At 42.3% G+C, this 22,579-nt stretch overlaps 1 protein-coding gene across 12 annotated transcripts in view; it reads right to left on the bottom strand.

The window, feature by feature from the left end:
* Nucleotides 1-22,579, bottom strand: part of spag17 (sperm associated antigen 17) — a 319,560-nt gene that overhangs the window by 84,225 nt on the left and 212,756 nt on the right. For 11 of the 12 annotated variants that reach the window (XR_009511839.1, XM_059968399.1, XM_059968400.1 and 8 more), the window contains 2 exons: nt 19,069-19,171; nt 9,997-10,066 (listed from right to left, as the gene is read on the bottom strand). Coding sequence is in view for 11 of the 12 variants with exons in the window: in XM_059968399.1 (XP_059824382.1) it covers nt 9,997-10,066; nt 19,069-19,171 (173 nt within the window). In the remaining variant the exon portion in view is untranslated. Of the gene's footprint in view, nt 1-4,460; nt 4,496-9,996; nt 10,067-19,068; nt 19,172-22,579 lie in introns of those variants that run through there. The other variant, XM_059968409.1, reaches the window with a different exon arrangement.

Here is a 22,579-nt window from a genome sequence, read left to right as displayed (position 1 = left end):
GATTATAGCAGGGATCTCCAAACAGAATGAAGAGCTGGCGCAGGGCTTTTATGATGGATGTGGCTGTGGTATTGGGGCAGGGGATGGCAAAGGGGAACTGCGAGTACTCGTCAATTATGTTGAGAAAGTAGACATTGCAGTCGGTGGAGGGAAGGGGGCCCTTAAAGTCGACACTCAGTTGCTCAAAGGGGTGGGTGGCCTTGATAAGTTTTGCCTTTTCAGGATGGTAGAAGTGTGGTTTGCACTCAGCGCAGATTTGACAGTCCCTGGTCATCGTCCTGATTTCCTCGAGGGAGTAAGGCAGGTTCCAGGCTTTCACGAAATGGTAAAGTCGGGTGACCCCCGGGGGGCAAAGATCAGCATGGAGGGTGTATAGCCGGTCGAGCTGCGCGCTGGCACATGCTCTCCGGGATAGGGCATCAGGGGGCTCATTGAACCTTCCAGGCCGGTACAGGATGTCATAGTTGTAGGTGGAGAGTTCTATTCTCCACCTCAAAATTTTTATCATTTTTGATTTTGCCCCGCTGTTGGTTGTGTTATGTCCGCAGCCCCCTCCTTTGTGAGAATCGCAAGAGCACTAGTTGGGGGGGGGGGGTCAGAAGACCCAGGAAATGGGAGAGAGAGACGTGCCGAATACCTTGTTCCACCGCCATGCAAAATAATGCGACATTGACCATTGTCTCCTGGAGACCGCGTTTGTGGATTGGGGATTATGCTATGTGCAAGCCCTCGGGCAAAGTGGGCTGGTTGAGAGAGAGATTGCATCATCCCAACCTGATTGACATCTGAGACCCCGTGAGGAAGTATAAAAGAGGGTCTGGGGGAACAACCCCTTCAGACGCACCAGAAGAAACGCTAACGATCCCGTAATAGCGGGAAGCCATTTGAAGGAAGTCACGTGCGTTCGATTCCGCGGCTGGAATCGGTGACTGGAACCACGGAAACCAGCTTTTAGCTAACAACGGGGAAGCCCGCTTCCTCATAAAAGACCCGGGCAGGTTTCTTTTCTCACCAATCTCTCTCTCTCTCCAACAAGTGAAAACCCAGCAGTCCCCCAAAAGGCTGAAGCCTGCAGGAACTGAGTGACTTTTATATTTCCATTGGACAATATATTATCCCCTAGACAAACGATCGAGCTTTTTCTTATTGATGGTTATTATTAGACACGCGCTTTTAGATTGAGTAGTGACGATGTATATTATCTGAATGTTTGTATTAATCTTATTTTTGTGCCCCTTCAAAAATAAAGACTTATAAAAATAGTACCATCAGACTTCAACGGACCTCTCTAACTTTGCTGGTAAGTGATCCAGTTACGGGATTTCATAACAGTTGCTGAACATGAACGCAACTGAACGCTAGTCCGTCAGCAAGGTGAACCTTTTTCTGGCGAGATAGTGCCTCCAGTGCCTAATAGCTTCCACTATGGCCTGGGCTTCTTTCTCCACCGCAGAGTGCCAAATTTCAGGGCCCTGAAGGGTACAAGAGAAGAATGCTATCGGCCTTCCTGCCTGATTGAGGGTAGCAGCCAGCGCAAGGTTGGAGGCGTCACTCTCTACTTGGAAGGGAATGGTCTTGTGCACCGCATGCATTGTTGCTTTGGCAATGTCCCCTTTAATGCGGCTGAAGGCCGCGCGGGCCTTGGCTGAGAGGGGAAATGCAGTGAACTTGACCAGGGGCAGGCCTTGTCTGCGTAGTGAGGGACCCATTGGGCGTAATAGGAAAAGAAGCCCAGGCACCGTTTGAGGGCTCTGAGGGTGGTGGGAAGAGGGAGTTCCAACAGGGGGCGCATATGGTCGGGGTCAGGGCCAATGACCCCATTCTCCACAACATATCCAAGGATAGCAAGTCGGGTGGTTCCGAAGACACACTTGTCCCTGTTATAGGTGAGGTTAAGAGCTTTGACGGCTTGGAAAAATCGTTGGAGGTTGGTATCGTGATCCTGTCAGTCGTGACCGCAGATGGTGATGCTATCCAGATATGGGAACGTGGCCTTCAGTTGGCACTGGTCCACCATCCGGTCCATTTCCCTCTGGAAGAGAGAGACACCATTCGTGACACCGAAGGGGACGCGCAGGAAGTGATAAAGCCTGCCACCCGCCTCGAAGGTAGTGTAGCGGTGGTCCTCTGGGCGGATGGGGAGCTGATGGTAAGCGGATTTCAGATCTATGGTCGAGTACACCTTGTACTGAGCTATCTGATTGACCATATCCGTGATGCGGGGTAGGGGGTACGTGTCAAGCTGCGTGAACCTATTGATGGTCTGGCTATAGTTCACGACCATCCTATTTTTCTGCCTGGTCTGAACAACGACCACCTGGACCCTCCAAGGACTTGTGCTTGGCTCAATGATCCCCTCCCTGAGCAGCCGCTGCACCTCCGACTTAATGAAGGTCCTGTCCCCCGTGCTGTACCTCCTGCTTTTAGTTGCCACAGGTTTACAGTCGGAGGTCAGGTTGGCGAACAGCGGTGGGGGAGGGATCTTGAGGGTGGAGAGGCTGCAAGTGGTGTCAGTAGCGCGGCCGTTAGCGTGGTGTTGGGTGGGATGTGCGGGTCGGTGTGTGTGTGTGGTCAGTAGCGGGGTATATGATGAAGTCCCACAAAACTGAGGATTTCTGACAGTGATTGGTGGGAGGGGCCAGTCATATTCCATTGTCACACTTTTCAGGTAACTGGAAGTCCAGCCCCAATAGCACAGGGGCACACAGTTGAGGCATGACCAGTTACGCAAAGTTCTGATATTCTGTGCCCTGTGTTGCTACACAACCCCCCCGGATGTCTATGGAAGGGCTTACTAGCTGTATCACGAGTCCGCAGTGTTGCACTGAGTCTGGGTGAATAAAACTCTCAGTGCTGCTCCTGTCAAACAGGCAGCTAGTCCTGTGCCCCTCCACCAGGATGTCCATCATTGACCTTGCGAGCTGGTGTGGAGCGCTTTGGTCGAGGGTCACGGAGGCCAGAGTTGCATTGCCGTCTTGGTGCCCAGTAAGGACCCATGGGTCAGAGGCGGGGTGAGGTGGCACCAACAAAGATGGCTGCCCCATGCCTCGCACGCGGTGGGCAGGCAAGATGGTGGCAACCAAGATGGCCGCCCCATGCCTCGCACGAGGTGGGCAGGCAAGATGGCGGTGACCAAGATGGCGACCCCCTTGCCTCGCACACTGCGCTGCTCAACCCCGCTCGTGGTTTGGACTTACAGGCCTTGGTGAAGTGGCCCTTCTTTCCGCAGCTTGAGCAGGTAGCTTCTCTGGCCAGGCAGCATTTTAGGGGGTGCCTTTCAAGTCCGCAGAAGTAACACTACGCAGACTTGCGAATGGCAGCAGCCGTGGTCAATACGCCGGGTTGCGGGGACTTCATGGACTCGCGCCTGGCAACAGCTGAGGTCGATTCGCCGGCGGGTTGCGGGGACTTCACGGACTTGCGACTGGCAGCAGCTGAGGTCGATTCGCCGGCGGGTTGCGGGGTCTGCAGCGTCCACAGGGCCGGTGGGAGATTGCGCGCCTGGACAGCGTCAGCATCATGCAGAGCGGCCTCCAGCATGCCGGCCAGCTCGATCGGTGAATGTAAGGTAAGATCGGCGTGTTCCAGCAGCCGCTGGTGCACGTACACTGATCTGATCCCCGTAACGAAAGCATCTCTTACCAGCAGCTCCACATGCTGTTCTGCCGTCAGTCCCCTGCAGTCACAGGCCTGCAAGAGTATCTGTCGGGCCCAGACTAACTCAGCGCCCGACTCTCCAGCCCGCTGCCACCATGTCGCTAAGCGATGTCTTGCGTAGACGGTGTTCACCGGCCGCAGGTATTGTCTTTTGAGGGCGTCCAGTGCCCCTTGGTAGGTCGGTAGGTCCTTGATCAGGGAGTAGACCCGCGGACTGACCCTGGAGAGGAGAATTTTGTGCATCGTTGCAGGCTCGGTCACACAAATCTCTTCCAGGTACGATTGGAAGCATGCAAGCCAGAGTTCAAAAGCGATGCTGGCTTCTGGAGATTGAGGGTCAATATCCAATCTGTTGGGTCGTAAAATACTCTCCATGTTTTAAAATTGCTGCTAATAAAATTGATGCACTATCAATAACTCTCAGAGACGGGAGTCGAATGATAGGCTTTTATTTGCAGCAAAACTGACCACAACATCCTGGAGACTGAGGGAGGAGCAGTGCCTCCAATCACCTTTATACAGGGGTCTGAGGGAGGAGCCAAGGAGCAGTCAGCAAAGAGGCATGTCCAGACAGGTATGCACATAGTTTACCACACTGATCTGCTGAGTTCCTCCAGTGTTTTGTGTGTTGCTTGGATTTCCAACATCTGCAGATTTTCTCTTGTTTGTCCTTGATCTTGTTGGCATTGAGTGCAAGGTTGTTGTGACATCACTCCACCAGCTAATCTACCTCATTGCTATATGCCTCAAGACTTAAGATTCATGATTGTTTCTTGTCATTCTTCAGTACACGAGTATAAAGGAGAACAAAATAATGGTTACTTCGGATCAGATCCAGCTTATAAAAAACACAAAAAGCATCAAGAATACAATTAAGAAAAAAAACAAAAAAAGATAAAAACAATCCTATACAATGTGCAAGTATCTGATATGTACAATACATTGATTGATTGTATGTACATAGACTGTGTGTAGGTACATAATGGGATGCTAAGTGATGTGCACGTAGTGGTAGTGGAGTGGCTTAGTGAGTGGGGATGTTGATCAGATTGACGGCTTGGGGGATGTAACTGATTATGAGTCTAGTGGTCCTGGCATGGATGCCGTGAAGCCTCTTCCCTGATGGAAGGGGGACAACTGTCCAAAAGCAGGGTGAGTGGGAATCTTTATGATATGGCTGGCCTTTTTCTGATACCTTTCTGTGCATATGTCCTTGATGGTGGGTAGGCTGGTGCCAGAGATGCATGGCAGTTTTAACTATATGTTGTAAAGCCCTTTTGTCTGCTGCCTTGCCGTTTTCATACCACGCAGTGATGTAGCATGTGAGGATTCTCTCCATTGCACGATGTAGAAGATTGCGAATATTGGTGTGCATAGACCAGCTCTCTTCAGCCTCTTCAGAAAGTAGAGGTGTTACTAAGTTCTTTTGACTGTGGAGGATGTGTTCTGGTACTAGGAGAGGTTATGTGAGATGTGCACTTTCAGCTGTTTTAAACTGCTTGTACTCTTCACTGCTGTGGAGCCGATGTGAAGACAGGTGTGAGTGGTCTGGATTTTTCTGTAGTTGATAATGACCTTGTCTGTCTTGTTGACATTGAGGAAGAAGTCATTTGTTTGGCACCAGGGCTTGAGCTCTTCCACCTCCTCTCTGTAGGCTGGCTTATTGTTGTTGGTGATGGGCCTCATCACTGTTGTGTCATGAGTAAACTTGACAACGTGATTGCTCAGCTGTTTGGTTGTGCAGGCAAATTTCACATAGCCATCTGAGATATTACCAACAGTAGCATCATTTGTGCATTTATAAATATCTTTTCAGCTGTGCTTAGCTATGTAGTCATGAGTGTAGAGAGGGGAGAGCAGTGGGCTAAGCATGTATCCTGGAGGTGCACCTGTGCTAATTGAAAACGAAGACGAGGTGTTATCACCAGTCCATATTGAATGTGGTTTCCTTATGAGGAAGTTGAGAATCCCTGTACAGGGAAGTACAGAGGCCCGGGTTTAGAAGTTTGGAGATTTATACTGAAGTAATGATGGTGCTAAATGCTGAGCTATTTATATTAAAATATCAAGTAACAAGCATTTCACTATTGTTTTGAGCATTCCAAATTCTATCAGTAATTTTGTTCTCAATCTGGTGCCTTGCACTATCACATCCTTTGTGATTTAACATGTTCTAGTCTTCAGCTATCACAATCTTTCCTTCAGTTCTCTCCTTGCTTCTTTTTCAACACTTTAAAACTTTTATTTAACCTTACTGTATTCCAGTTCTAATGAAGGACTTTGATTTGAAATTTGTTTTTCTTATCTAGAGATACTGCCTAGCTTGCTGAGTATTTACAACATTTCCTGTTAACTTGCAACAAAATAAGTTTAAAGCCTGTGTGAAATAAACAGTTGGGACCAGTGAATCATTCTGCCAACCAAATTGTTAATGCACAAATATGTTACAACAAATATGTACTTGACTATATTCCTAAATTTAGGAAGATGGCGTGGTGCACATGCTGCTGTTTACACCAACAGTGCTGAGTTCTAGAGGGTTGAGAAGTTCAAGTTCCTAGCAGTGAACATCACCAATAGCCTGTCCCAGTCCAGCTAGATAGATACCACAACCAGTGCCTCTACTTCCTCAGTGGCTTAAAAAAAACGTCTCCATTGAACCAATTTTTATGGATGCACCATCATAGCATCCTATCAGGATGCACCACAAATTGGTATGGCAATTGCTCTGCCAGAGCCTGCAAGAAACTGGAGAGAGTTGTGGACGAAGCTCAGCACATCACAAAAAACAGCTTCCTCTCCAAAGACTGTGTACACTTCTTGCCTTCTTTCCCACCCACCTGGCTTCACCTATCACCTACTAGCTAGTCCTCCTTCCCCTCCCCCCACCTTTTTATTCTGGCATCTTCCCCTTTTCTTTCCTACCCTGCAGAAGTGTTTTGGCCAGAAATGGTGCCTGTTTATTCATCTCTATAGATGCTGTCTGACCTGCTGAGTTCCTCCAGCATTTGTGTGTTGTAATGGTTCACCTGCTTAAGGCTGGAATCTATGGATGTAATAAAGGATAATACGACTGTACTTTGAAATTTGGTCACTCTGTGTTCTAAGCTTGCATTCAGTTGGATATACACTTAGGGCAATACCAGGCTAGTTTTTCCTGCAGGTGTCTAGGGTATGTGCATCTTGAATCAAAGAATAACAGTTAAATTGAAGCAAACAACAACACACACAAAATGCTGGTAGAACACAGCAGGCTAGGCAGCATCTACAGGGAGAAGCGATGTCGACATTTCAGGTCGAGACCCTTCATCAGGACTAACCGAAAGGAAAGATAGTAAGAGATTTGAAAGTAGAGGGGGGAGGGGGAAATGCAAAATGATAGGAGTAGACTGGAGGAGGTGGGATGAAGCTAAGAGCTGGAAAGGTGATTAGCGAAAGTGAAGGCATATTGTTTTAGCATTCTCTAGAGCCAGAATTACTGCAAGCTATACTCACCCAGTAACTCCTGCTGTTATTGCTAAAGGCAGGATCCTCACCAGGAATACTTAGCTATTGGCTATTAGCTTATCATTTGGATTATTGGTTGAAGCAAACATTTTCATGGTCAATTTTTAAACTGTGGGTAGTTCAGTTTCCATTCCCGAGAAATGCAGTAATTCAGTGACTTTGCTTTTGTCACTTCTTGGACCAAGTGAGCAGAGCAAGAAATTTGTAAGGAGTGAAGAGCTCATAGGTAGCATCCATGGAGGAAAACGAACAGTTTATGTTTTGAGTTGAGACCCTTCATCTGGATTGAAGTGGTAGATTTTATAATAATATCAGGGCATTTTGGAAGGAAGTAGGAAACTCAGTTTTTTTAATCAGTGAGAAATCATTTCATGTGTTTCCCCCCCCCCCCACCGTTACAAAGGTAGAGCATTCCTATGAAATCTTTCTTAAGCCGAAGAACCATCGTAAAAGCGAAAATCCTCTTTGTAATGCAAAAATGGGTTATTAATGTAGGTCTTTTGTAAAAGCGAAGAGGCGTAAAGCGGGGGACACCTGCACTTAGAGGAATCTGAATTTCCTTATACACAAAAGGCAACACTACCATGCAGCAAGAAGTTCTTAGGAAGGGAGAAGTCCAAGTCAAAGTCAAAGTCGAATTTATTGTCATGTGCTGAAGTATATAATGCATAGGTGCAATTAAAACATAATTGCAGCATCAACACAGATACATAGCATCATATAAGCAGCATTTACAAGAAAACATAAATTATACATAAACCAAGAGAATCTGCAGATACTGGAAATCTTAAGCAACACATACAAAATGCTCAAGAAACTCAGCAAGTCAGGAAGCATCCATGAATTGGAATTAACAGTTGATGTTTCAGGCTGTGGTCTTTCATGAGGACTGGACGGAAGTGAAGCAGGAGCCAGAAGAAGAAGGTGGGGGAGAGGAGAAATAGTACAAGCTGGCAGGTGAGAGGGAAGTTGGACGGTGGGGGACAGAGGATGAATTAAGTAGCCAGCAGGAGATAGGTGGTAAAAGCAAATGGCTGAAGGAGGAGAAAAATAATTGGAGAGCACAGTGGACCATGGAAGAAAAGGAAGGAGGAGGAGCACTAGGAATGAGGTGATGGGCAGATGAGGAGGAGTGAAGGGAAGAAAGGGGATAGGAAAAATAGAGAAGGGAAGAGGGGAGAAATTAAAGAAATTGATGTTCATGCCACAAGGTTGGAGGTGATCCAGATGGAATATGGGTTTCCTCCGTGTGATCCAGTTTCTTCCCATATTCCAAAAAGATGTACTGGTTAGGGTTAGTAAGTTGTGGACATGCTATGTTGGTGCCAGAAGCATGGCGACAATTGTGTGCGACCTTCAGTACATACTAGAACTGTGTTGGTCATTGACACAAATGACTCACCTAATCTATAAGAAATGACCCCAGCAGACTTGCAGGTGAAGTGGTACTTTGAGGTCCTGAATGGTGTTAAGGGAGGGGGTATAGGGGCAGGTGTAGCACTTGTTATGCTGGCAGGGATGTGTCATAAGGGAGACCTGTGGGGAGGGATGAATTGACAAGGGATTCACGTGGAGCACAATCCCTATGGAAAGTGGAGAGTTGGGGGAGGTGAGGAATAAAGATTTGCTCAGTGGTAGGAGCCCACTGGAGATGGTGGAGGTTGCAGAATGATGTGCTGGAGGCTCGTGTGGTGGTAGATAAGGACAAGGGGAAGTCTATCCTTGTTATGGGCAGGTGTTTACAAAATGGAGGAGATACAGATGAGGGCAGTGTCAGTGGTGGTGGAAGGGAAGGGAAACAGTATTCATTGAAGGAGGAGGACATCTCAGGTATTCTAGAATGGATAGCCTCATCTGAGAATAGATATGGTGGTGTCAGAAGAATTGTGAAAAGGGAATAGCATTTTTACAAGTAACATAGTGGGAAGAAGTATAGTCAAGATTACTGTGAGAGTCAAGATTACTGTGAGTAAGTAGGTTACTCCAGCATTTTGTGTGTGCAAAAATATATTCTTTTTATGAGGAAATACATTTGGAAGAAAATAAAATCCATTTTAGTGCAAAGTATTCAAAATATTGCTAAATTCCAGTTATTAGGGTTTTGTTGATTGGTTCAAGAAATTAATGGTTTAAGGGACGTAGTTATTCCTTAATCTAGTGGGGTGGGACTAATGTATCTCCTGCACAATGGCAGTTGCAAAAAGCTGGCATGACCCGGACAATGACTGAAATACAATAGTAAGTTCGAGTATACAGGGTTTGATGAGACCACAACTGAAACACTGCATACAGGTTTGATCTCCTAACACTGGAAGCATATATATTGTTACAGAAGTTGGACAATGTAAGTTTATCAGATTGAATTCTTGATAGAGAGTGTTTTGAAAAGAAATTAAGTGATGTTGGCCTGTCCTTTCTGAAATGTAGATGAATCAGAAGTGATATTATTAAAGCTATCCAGATGGAATATGGGTGAATCTGCCAAGGTCTGACAAAAATGTTATTAAGAGGCATTTTCTAATATTTGGAGAGACTAACATCAAGGTCACAGTATCTGGATAAGAGGCCAGCTATTCAGAAGCCTTTAAATCTTTTAAATTCTTATCTAGAGAGGGCTTGTATATGGAGTAACAAGACTGAGTCAACATTTTGAGACTATAAAAAGAGGGAAATGTGGACGGTGGGAATGTGGAGTCAAGATCAAGGATCAGATATCTTCTTATTTCAAAGGGAATAGCTAAAAGTCAGGTGATCTATTCCCTTTGTTACTTCTGCCAGTTTGTAATTTTAAATTGGACCAACATCTGGAGTGTAAAGTGTTGCACTACTCACCCATGCCTGAATCAGCTGATGGACCTTGTATCTTCATTGTCTGACTTTGTAAGTAATCCATATCATAGTTCTGTACAAAATAATTTTTAGGATATTTTTATACACATCTCAACTTGTATATGGTGCAATGAAACACCGAATGAAATACATTTACAATGCAGACTGTTACAATCAAAACGAGGAATTCACTATTTAAAACCTCCCCCTATGTTATAAAAAAGTAAAGGCTCAGGAATTAGGGTTCACCTTATGGAATACAGAATGGAAACGCAGGAGATGACTCCAAAATCAGAGTCTGGCTTTCAAATTTGGGTTTGGGACATCTTATCCGACCTGCACAGGAATTCGCAGTGGGAGGGAAAGATACAGTTGTCATGGTCTGTGTAAGTATCAATGACATAGGTAGAATGAGGAAAGAGGTTCTGCTGAGGGAACTCAAGCAGCCTGGGACTAAAGTAAAAAGCAGAACCAAAAAGATGGTAATCTCTGGATTATTATCTGAACCACATGCAAATGTGGTACAGGGTTAAGAAGATTAGAAAGTTAAACGCATAGTTGAAGGATAGGTGTGGGAGAAGTGAGTTTGAATTCATGGGAAACTGGCACCAGTATTGGGGAAGGAGGGAGCTGTTCCATTGGGACAAACTCCACTTGAACTGTGATGGGACCTGGATTCTGCTGAATCACATAAATAGGTTGTGGGTAGGGCTTTAAACTAAGTAGCAGGGGAGGTAGGTTCAACAGATTGGAGAAGTATAGATGAAGTAAAAGTGAAAAGTGTGGATAAAGATAAAGAAAAAGCAAAAGTTAAAAAACAGAGTGCAGCAAGTGGCTAAGAGAAGATTACTAGATTTTAAAGGCACAATGAGTGTAAGGGCACTTTATCTGAGTGCCCATAGTATTTGTAACAAGGTCAGAACTTGTGGCATAAATCAGTATAAAGGGGTATGATTTAGTACCCATTACAGAAATGTGGTTACAGAGTGGAGAGGATTGGGAATTAAATATCCAAGGATATCAGGTAATATGGAAGGATAGACAGAAAGGTAAGGGAAGTGGGGTAGCACTCTTCATTAAGGAGACGATCAGGAGAGATAACATAAGATCTAAGGAGCAGAATGTTGAATCCATCTGGGTAGAGATTGGGAATAGTAAAAGGGGAAAAAAAAATCACCGGTGGGAGCTGCCTACAGGCGACTGAATAATAACATTACAGTGGTACAGGCAATAAACTGAGAAATATCTCAGGCATGTAAGTATGGAACAGTAGATATCGTGGGGGACTTTAACTTGCACATAGATAGGCTGAATCATGTTGGTCTAGGCAGTCTTGAGGACTTCATAGAATGATGTGATAGCTTTCTTGAACAGAATGTTGCTGAACCTACAAGGGAACATGCTATCATAGATCTGGTCCTGTGCAATGAGACAGGTAAAATTAGCAATCCTGTAGTTAGGGTTCCTCTCGGAAAGAGTGATCACAGTATGATTGAGTTTCTCATACAAATGGAGGGTACAACAGTTTGATCTAAAACCAGTGTTCCCTAAACAAGGGAGACTACAATGGGATGAGGGAGGAGTTGGATAGGGTAGAATGGGAACACATGCAATATGGTGGGACAAATAAGGAACAGTGGAAGACTTTCAAAGAGATTTTTCACGGCACTCAACAAAAGTATATTTCATACTTAATTAAGGAAATAAAGCAGCACAAATCTAAATGCTCATTCAAACAAAGTTGCCAGGAGTAGTGGGAAAGTGGAAGATTGGGAAAACTTTAAAAAACAACAAAGAAACACTAAGTGATCAATTAAGAAAGGAAAGCTAGATTATGAAAGTAAAGTAGCACAAAATATAAAAAATGGATAGTAAAAGTTTTTATAATTATTTTCAAGCAGAAAAGGGTGGCCAAAGTAGGTCTCTTGGAAGACGAGAAGGGGAAATTGATATTGGGTAATGAGGAAATGGCCAAGGCTTTGAATGACAATTTTGTGTCAGTTTTCACTGTGGAGGACATGTCTAACATGCCAAAGAGAGAAGATATGGATGTGATGGAGGGTGAGGACCTCTATATAATAGCTATCACTAAAAATGTAGTGCTGGGCAAATTTGTGGACCTAAAGAAAGACAAGACTCCTGATCCTGATGGAATGCATCCCAGGGTACTGAAAGAAAAGGCAGAGGCTATAGTTGAGGTTTTGGTGATAATTTACCAAAATTCTCTGAACTCTGGCAGGTTCTGGTGGATAGGAAGACAACGAATGTTACGCCACTGTTTAAAAAATAATGTAGGCAAAAGGCAGGTAACTATAGGCCAGTTAATTTAACATCTGTAATTGGGAAAATGCTTGAAGCTATCATTAAAGAAGTAACAGTGAGGCATCTGGAAAGAAATTGATCCATCAGGCAGATGCAGCTTGGATTCAGCAAAGGCAGGTCCTATTTGACAAACTTACTGGAGTTCTTTGAGAGTATAACAAGGCAGTGGATAGAGGGGAACAGATGGATGTAATTTACTTGGAATTCCAGAAGATGTTCGATAAAATGCTACTTAAAAAACTTATCCATAAGATAAGGATGCATAGGTTGGGGATGATATATTAGCACGGATAGAGAATTGCTTAACCAAGAGAAAGCAGAGATGGGATACATGGGTGTTTCTCTGGTTGGCAATCAGTGGCAAGCAGTATATCACAGGGGCTGGTGCTGGGCCCACAACTGTTCACAATATACATTAACAATCTGGAAGAGGGGACCAAGTGTGGAGCATAAGTTTGCTGATGACACTAAACTGAGTGCAAAAGCAAATTGTGCAGAGGATACGGAGAGGCTGCAGAGATATATAGATAGGTTAAGTGAGTGGGCAAGGGTCTGACAGATGGAGTACAATGTTCGTAAATGTGAAGACATCCACTTTGGAAGGAAAAATGGAATTTCAGATTGTTATTCAAATGGTAAAAGATTGCAGCATGCTGCTATGCAAAGAACTTGAGAGTGCTTGTGCATGAACCTGTTACGTACCCCGTAACTGGGTTGTCAAACCAGCAGAAATGGAACACTCGTTGGAGTCTGTAATTACTAGAAACTAATAACGTTTATTAGTAAATTAAGTAATACAGTACACTAAATGCAAGGATATAAATGTAACAGGTTAGCAATGATAATATATACATAAACACCGAAATATGGGAATAGGAATCCGCCAAGCTCTATCGAAGTCTAAGGGTAAATGATCAGACTTCAAGTGAAGCAGAGTTCAGTTCAGTTTAGAGTAGTTCGAAGTAGTTGTTGTGGTACTGTTGGAGAGAGAGTGAGAGATACAGCTGAAATTTCAGGCAAACCTTCTGTTGTCTTCTTGTCCTGTTGTGGTCACTGACTGTGACCCCTCCGTTCCAGATGCGACCGTTGTCCCGTTGTGGTCACCGACTGTGACCCCTCTGTTCCAGATGCCATCGATGTCCCGTTGTGGTCACTGACTGTGACCCCTCTGTTCTAGATGCCACTGTTCTTCCATGGTGAACCCTTCACCCAGCCAAGGGCGGGCACACAACAGGTCCCCACCAGTCGTATCTTTATACCCTGTGAGCTTCTGACCAATTCCCGCGAATCAGTCCCCCAAACTCCCACCGACTTGCGGGGGCACAATGTTCTCTTCAGGGTCTTGTGGCGTGTCTGCGGTGTCTTAGCAAACCCACTATTTTATCCCATCCAGTGGGGTATCACCTGTCTATCAAACTTCACCACTTCCTTTTGTCTCAGCAGAAGTGTTAATGAGCAATTCATGTTCAAAGCAAAGTGTCCGTGGCGGTATCACTGCAGACGCTAAAATACTGAATTATGTCTCTCTCTCTTTCTCTCGTTATCTCTCTCGTTAGCATTTCTGAATGGCTCTCCCTTATCTCTCTCTTTTTAGCAGCATCTGTTCTGCAGCTCTGCTTGGCTTCACACGTAACAAATCATAAAAGGTTGGTTTACAGGTGCAGCAGGCTATCAAGAAGGCAAATGGAATGTTGGCCGTTGTTGGAGGGATTGAATTTTCACATCAGGGAGGTTATGCTGCAACTATACAAGGTATGGGTGAGGCTGCATCTGGAGTACTGCATGCAGTCCTGGTCTCCTTACTTGAGGAAGGATATACTGGCTTTGGAGGCAGTGTAGAGGAGGTTCACCAGGTTGATTTCAGAGATAAGGGGGTTAGACTATGAGGAGAGATTGAGTCACCTGGGACTGTACACTGGATTTCAGAAGAATGAGAGGAGATCTTGTAGAAATATAAAATTATGAAAAGAATAGAAAGATAGAGGCAGGAAAGTTGTTTCCACTGGTATGTGAGACTAGAACTAGGGGATGTAGCCTCAAGATTCAGGGGAGTAAATTTAGGATGGAGATGAGGAGGAGCTACATTTCTCAAAGAATGGTGAATCTGTGGAATTTGCTGCCCAATGAAGCAGTGTAAGTTACATCAGTAAATATATTTAAGACAAGATTGGAGAGATTTTTGCATAGTAGGGAGTTAAAGGTTATGGGGAAAAGACAGATTCGTGGTGATGTGTCCATGGTCATATCCGCCATGATCTTTTTGAATGGCGGAGCAGGCTTGAGGGGCTTGATGGCCTACTCCTGCTCCTATTTTTTATGTTCATTTTTATCAAGTTATCTATAGAGAAAGAGTAAATGAAGATCAGGAAGTTGACCTGCAAAATAACAGAGGCCGAAAGAAACGAGAAATCAGAGGCTGATGTTACTGGTGAGGTCAAATAGGGTTTGGGTTTATTGAGGAAGGAGATTTGTGTGATGGGATTGGGTGGGGGAGCTGAATGATAAGATTGTCGGGGCAGAAAATTTTACAAAATCACACTTTTGCAAACTAATAGGCAGATCAAGATCTGATTTTCTTGAGTGTAACTAACTCAGGAATCTGAGGAAACCTGTCTGGTCATAGTGGTCTCAAGCAACTATTAGCTTCCATATTATATACACAAAGAACCCTATATCTATCTTTTCATAAAGAACTGCAAGGTGAGTGTATTATGTCAGTTTGCAACATGGTGGTTTGTGCATTATTTATTGGAATTGTATATGCTTCTTGCCTCCCATAAAGGGGGTAAAAATCAGTTTTTACAGTGCCACTATATTTTGAAACCACTGTTCGAAAGAGACTTTTGCTGTGAGTTATTTTCATGGAATTAATGAGTCATTCTCCCTGATCTCCACTCTAATAATTATCAAGCATAGTTCCTATGCATCCCACAGTAAAAGATGGCAGAGTGGTTTTCACAACACCAATTGCCCAAGTTCAATCTTGATTTTATGTGCTGTTGGTGTGGAGTTTGCATGGTCTCTCTTTGACCACCTATTTCCACTGGATCCTCTCTTTTCCATCCTCATCTGAAAGACATGTGGTTTGGTAGGTTAAATGGCCATTGTAAATGGCATTAAGTGTATAGGCAAGTGGGAGAATATAGGAATGATAAAAACAATAAGATTATGTAAGATTAGTATATTATGTAAGATTATAAATTGATGGTCGGCACACTGTCCGGGATCTGAAGGAACTGTTTCTATGCTGTGCCTCCTTTTAACAGTAATTCCTTAGTAAATGAGAGAGATCAAAATAACACCATGAAGTGAATCATGCTTATGGATGTGTTTTCCCTAATCTAGTAACTCTAGAACTGCATAATTCTAGGACTGGTCAAAGTCATGCATAGAAATTCTTTTGCAGTGCCTCATCACTTTTAGTGCTGAATGACTGAAAGTTCATTTACTGGAGCAGGTCCCAATGGTTTGCTTTCCATTGAGATCAACATAACAGGAAATTAAACAGGCACTTCCAGTCACAAAGCAGGCCTGTACATTTTGCCCTTGATTTAATTGAATGGCAGAAAAGATATGAAGGGCAATATTGCTTAGTCCTGTTTTCCTTATTTTGAGGGCCATTCAGATTTTACATAATATTTTCAATTTATTGCCTGTCATAATATTTAATGGTCTTATACTACCTTTCAGCATGTGGGGACATAATCAAGTCAAAACTTATGTCATGTATCCACAGACTTTAAACCACATGGCATTTAAATTACCATCAAATGATCAAAGCTCACAGAGCTCTGGTAAGCTTCACTTCAGCAGAACCTCAAGAAGCAAACAAATACATATATTCAACTGGAAAACTAATCACACATCAGTACCTTCAGACGTCTATTGTAATCAATGATGGGTACCATAATGTGGCATAAAGAGGGAAGGCCTGACTATGAGAGTCCACAAGCATTTGATTCCAGACCCCTTTAAGTAAAGATGTGGATGACTAACGCTTATCCACTTATTTCAGATAATCAGTCTGTAATTATCTCTATAACCATATAGCCATACAATTACAGCACGGAAACAGGCCATCTCGGCCCTTCTAGTCCGTGCCGAACATTTATTCACACCTATTCCCACTGACCCACACTTAGCCCATAACCTTCCATTCCTTTCCTGTCCATATACCTATCCAATTTTACTTTAAATGACAATAACGAACCTGCCTCTACCACTTCTACTGGAAGCTCGTTCCACACACCTACCACTCTCTGAGTAAAGAAATTCCCCCTCGTGTTACCCATAAACTTTTGCCCCCTAACTCTCAAATTGCGTCCTCTTGTTTGAATCTCCCCTACTCTCAATGGAAAAAGTCTATCCACGTCAACTCGATCTATCCCCCTCATTATTTTAAATACCTCTATCAAGTCCCCCCTTAACCTTCTACACTCCAAAGAATAAAGACCTAACTTGTTCAGCCTTTCCCTGTAACTTAGGTGCTGAAACCCAGGTAACATTCTAGTAAATCTCCTCTGTACTCTCTCTATTTTGTTGATATCTTTCCCATAATTCGGTGACCAGAACTGTACACAATACTCCAAATCTGACCTTACCGATGCCTTGTACAATTTTAACATTACATCCCAACTCCTATACTCAATGCTCTGATTTATAAAGGCCAGCATACCAAAAGCTTTCTTCAGCACCCTATCCACATGAGATTCCACCTTCAGAGAACTATGCACCATTATTCCTAGATCACTCTGTTCTACTGCATTCTTCAATGCCCTACCCTTTACGATGTACAAAGTATGTCCTATATGGATTATTCCTATCAAAATGTAGCACCTCACACTTAATAGCATTAAACTCCATCTGCCGTCGTTCAGCCCACTCTTCTAACTGGCCTAAATCTCTCTGCAAGCTTTGACAACCTACTTCATTATCCACAACGCCACCTACCTTACCTCATCTGCATACTTAGTAATCTAATTTCCCACCTCATCATCCAGATCTAATGAACAACATTTAGATTAGTAAGGGAATAGAGTGTATTCTGGTTGGGACACTGCCAATGACTGAACTGGCCAGGATATAAGGTGGGTATGAGACACTATGAGTTATCAGGGAGCACAAATAAATTCCACCGTAATTTGTGATCCTGGCATGGTCCTTATATTGCCATTACAATCAAGTCAAGGGATTGGTTCTGATTCAAGAAAGTAAGCAGAGAATATAATCACAGAAGCACCAGGCACCCTGGACCCAGAAAAGCTGCATGTTAAACTACAAATGTAGCATGCCTTGGACAAGTCAGATCAAAGGACTATAATTCTGTCAGATCTATTTGTCTACAGTAGCAAAAGAAACAGACCCGGTATAGGAAGTTCTAAGAATATTTCATCCCAAGTACTGGGACAGCCCTGTATGTGTGATAATTGAAGACAAGACTGAATTATTTCTAACCATCTTTAACCATTCATGCTGAGTAGATTGTCCAATCTGGCTTGCTCCTTTAAGCTGCTTCAACAATATATTTCTTCAAATTGAAATGTTGTAAGTCTATAATGTTTAATTCCATTCATAAAAAGCATTTATATTGAGAAACTTATAAAATCAGAATGCCCTTAAAATATATCCTGGAAAATAGAAAATGATCAATGACAGGTAATATTTATGCTGCACAAATGCCAGGTAATGAGCATTATAAACAAGAGAAAGTCTAAACAGTTACCTTTGACATTCACTGGCGTTACCAATGCCTAGCTATTATCCTTCTTCCCACTCCTCTCTCCTGACAACACTATCAATATTCTGAAGGCCACCATTGATAAAAGCTGCACTAGGCCAGCCCAGAAACATTTTGGCTGCAGGAACAGTTAAAAATTCTGTATCTTGCAGTGAATGATGAACTTTCTGGTTCCTCAAGTCTTTCAACATTTACAAGGCATAAGCTAGAAGTATGTTGAAATATTTCAACTTGCTTAATTGGGTGAAGTTCCAAGAATTCCAAGATATGTTCTTGTCTGGCATCCTAACTTCTACGTATACATTCCTTTCATCATTGCTGAAGTTACTCACCAAGATACACCAACAGGCTCTTCTAAAAATCTTTAACCTCTACAGTCAGGAAGATAAGTGGCAATGAAAATATCACTACTTATAAATTACAAACACCATAATTTTAGGCTGTAAATCCTGGAACTCTTATCAGGAACTTGATGGCAATACCTATACTTTAAGGAACTATGAAGATCAAGGAGGCAACCTAGCTTTAAATGCCTCAATGATGAAACTACATTTACTGTACAAGAACAGCTAAGATAAAAGAGTAATTAACTCCTTGATCCTGTGTCCTCAGTGGGAAAATAAGAAATAAAGAGGTTCAGGTGGAGGGATACTACATTATAATCCTACTGCTTCAACCTCTGTTTTTTGTTAGTGTATTTACTAATTTAAATTATAGATGTATTTACAGTGATCCTTAATTAGCCCTCAGTCATTAATTTCATCTTCTCAACTAATTCAGTTAGGTTTCTAAAGCATGATCATGATTTTTAAAAACAGGATGACATCTACTGTAACATTAATATTATTTAGCTTCCTCCAATCAGCTTTGTTTTGACAAATTCAACTTGTTTGAACTTGTATAATTTGATCACTGTACTTGTAAATAAAGATGTTTATCTTCCTGATCAATGGAAGAAAGCTCATTAACTTCTTTATACAGCATTAAGCTTTAACAAAAATAAACTAAAGCAATACCTGAGGTGTGTCAAAAGCCTGGTCCAACTCAGAAAGAAAATATGGTGGGACTATCATGTTCCTCAAAGCTAGTCTGCAGGCTTTATCTGCTTCAAGCTCCTGTCTGTTAATACATAGAAAATGATAAGATATATTAAAAAATCACATCTGTTTGCATTTAGAATCAATTATAGTAAGTGTTTAAGGTTGTGGTAAAACAATATTGTTCCTCAAGGTTGTTATAGCTGGGGGTGGTAATGAGGACAAGCTCCCACTACCTATTAAATGCTCTCAATGGTGTGCACCTCGAATAGCCTCTGACAACCAAATCCAACTCCTGGACTTCACGTGTGGTTTAGCTACTAAGCCTGATGGAACCATTTCTACTGACAGGAGAAGGAGCAAAGGCAGGCTAGTGGTGCCTTAAAATCAGTTGCTTCATCCAGATGGGGCTAGTCAGCCATGGCTAGCAGCTCACTTAGGAGAAGGAAAACTCTGATGTCAAACTTTTGCTGCCTCATGGCTATACCCACTCATGGGGAAAGTTTTGGGAGCAAACCCTGGGAAGTAATCCAGAGCTGGAGTGCGTAAGGCAGTCCTACATTGACTTCAATGCTGTCTGGCAACTCCTGCAATGCTGCAGGTACCAAACTGTATCGGTCTCTATCGTTCCTTTGGGTTCATCAGATGGATGGAGAGAGTGAGCTCGCTACACTTGCAACAGCTTGCTCTCCATATTGTATTGGCTAGGCTTGTGTTTGTTTCTAGACAGCTAGGACACAATATCCATGGTCAACTCTGAAAGACAGAGCAGTCTCACTCACTCACTCAAAACAATATGGAAGTTAAAAATTTTTTTTTTGGGATTTCTATTGAAGATGTTACTGATATTTTTATTTCCATAATACAAACTTTTGAAAATTAATTTGCTAATTTACTTGCTGATTTTCTGATCTTTCACTACTTGTGGAATGCAAAATCAATACTAAAACAAAGCAAGTCAAACACTTAATTATTTCTAACTGTGTGTGATACGAAATATTGATTTCCAAAGAAGCATGTGGCAATAAGGCTAAATCTATTGAAATGAGTGTTTAGTATTAATTAGTGGTAAGTAGTTAGATGAGTGCTTGCTAAACTCTAAATACTTGGCTTAGAATTCGTATTATTCAATGAAATCTGAATCACAAAACCAAAAACTCAACCCGCAACCAGTGGCCAACAAGGAAAATTACATTTTTAGAGGATTATGTATTTATTTAATAACTAATTCAGATGCAAATTCCTACTTTTGCTCTACAGTATTACACAAGATAATATAAAGCCACCTTTATCAAGGAAAACAGGAAAGAACATCTATTATTCAATTTCTAATGATAATATGAATATACAGTGCCTATTAAAAGTATTCACACCTTGGAAGTTTACATGGTTTATTGTTTTACAACATTGAATCACAGTGGATTTAATTTAGCTTTTTTGACACTGATCAACTGAAAAAGACACTTCCATGTCAAAGCGAAAACAGTTCTCTAAATTAATTACAAATATAAAACACAAAATAATTGATTGCATGAATAATCACTCCCTCTAAGATGACACACCAAATCATCATTGGTGCAGCCAATTATTAGAAGTCACATAATTAGTTAAATGGAGATCACTGTGTGCAGTCAAGGTGTAGTAAAAATACACCTGTCCCTGGAAGGTCCAACTGCTGTTGAGTCATAAACCTGGCAAAAACTACACCATGAAGGCAAAAGAACACTCCCAGCACCTCCGTGAAAAGGTTATTGAAAAGCACAAGTTGAGATGGACACAAGGAAATTTCCATGTCCCTTGGAGTACAGTTAAGTCAATCATCAAGAAATGGAAAGAAAATGGCACAGCCATAAATCTGCCTCAAAAACAGAGTGACGATTGAAGGAGATTCATGAGGGAAGCCATCAAGAGACCTATGACAACTCTGGAGGAGTTATAAGCTTCAGTGGCTGAGATGGGAGACACTGTGCATACAACTGTTGTCTGGGTACTTCACCAGTCATAGCTTTATGGGAGGGTAGCAAAGAGAAAGCCACTGTTGAAAAAAACTCACATGAAATCTCGGCTAGAGTTTGCCACAAGGCATGTGGGAGACTCTGATGTCAGCTGGAAGAAAGTTCTGTGGTCTGATGAAACCAAATTGAGTTTTTTGGCCATCAGACTAAACAATAAGTTTGGTGTAAGTCAAACACAGCACGTCATCAAAAACACACCATCCCTAGCATGAGCATGGTGGTAGCGGCATCATGCTGTGGGAATGCTTTTCTGTGGCAGGCCCTGGAAGGCTTGTGACAGTAGAGGATAAAATGAGTGCTTCAATATACAGGGAAATCCTGGAGGAAAACCTGATGCAGTCTGCAAGAGAAATGCGACTTGGGAGAAGATTTGCTTTCCGGCAAGTCAATGACTCCAAACATAAAGCCAAAGCTACACAGGAATGGCTTAAAAACAATAACATTAATGTCCTGAAGTGGACAAGGCAGAGTCCAGACCGCAATCCAATTGTAAATTTGTGGCTAAACCTGAAAAGAACTGTTCACTCATGATCTTTGTGCAATCTGACAGAGCTTGAGCAGTTTTGTAAAGAAGAATGGGGAAAAATAGCAGTGTCCAGATGTGCAAAGCTGATAGAGACCTATCCACACAGACTCAAGGCTGTAATTGCTGACAAAGGTGCATCTACTAAATACTGACTTGAAGGGAGTGAGTAGTTATGCAATCAATTATTTTGTGTTTTTTATAGTTGTAATAAATATTTAACTCAATTTGTGGAGATTTGTTTTCACTTTGACACAAAAGAGTCTTCTGTTGTCAAAAAAGCCAAATTAAATCCATTGTGATGCACTGTTGTAAAATAATAAAACATAGAAACTTCCAAAGGGGGTGAATACCTTTTATAGGCAGTGTAGATGCCTCGGAGTCTGAACTGGATAAAATTAATATAATTTTCATAATTAATTGAATCTGGATCATTCAAGTTAGTTTTCTTTCATCCACTCTTTTCACAGTGCTGTAAAAATGTTTGGCATCTCAGTTAAAGAAAATTAAACAAAAAAATCAAAATTGTAATTCTTTGTCTTCATATCATCTTTCTTGATTATTTGCTTCGTTATCACAAAAGCATACCTTGCAATTTAGATCAAATTTGATGTTGTACCATCTTGAATTTATGCACTATTCATTTAAATTTCCAGGTAAAATACAACATAAATGAGGAGTATATTGACTGATAAATCACCACTATTTCTTGGAGCTTCTCAGTGCTTCTGACCTACCAATAGTAGATCGCACACACACACACACAATGACACCCAATAATCATATGGTCTTCATTCCATGAACCACACATGTAGTAATAGGTCCTTACAACACTTGTAACTTTTTTCTTGGCTAGTTCTGGATATGCAAATCAAATGGAATCCTTTCAATTATTTTAACAACTTTTCCTTAGACTATTCCCACACTCCAGTGTCAACTCTACCAAAGATCC

The sequence above is a fragment of the Hypanus sabinus genome, chromosome 4 (assembly GCF_030144855.1).
Source record: "Hypanus sabinus isolate sHypSab1 chromosome 4, sHypSab1.hap1, whole genome shotgun sequence".
Taxonomy (NCBI): domain Eukaryota; kingdom Metazoa; phylum Chordata; class Chondrichthyes; order Myliobatiformes; family Dasyatidae; genus Hypanus; species Hypanus sabinus.
Note: the sequence above shows the minus strand (reverse complement) of the source record. Positions and strands in the feature narration are given on the sequence as shown.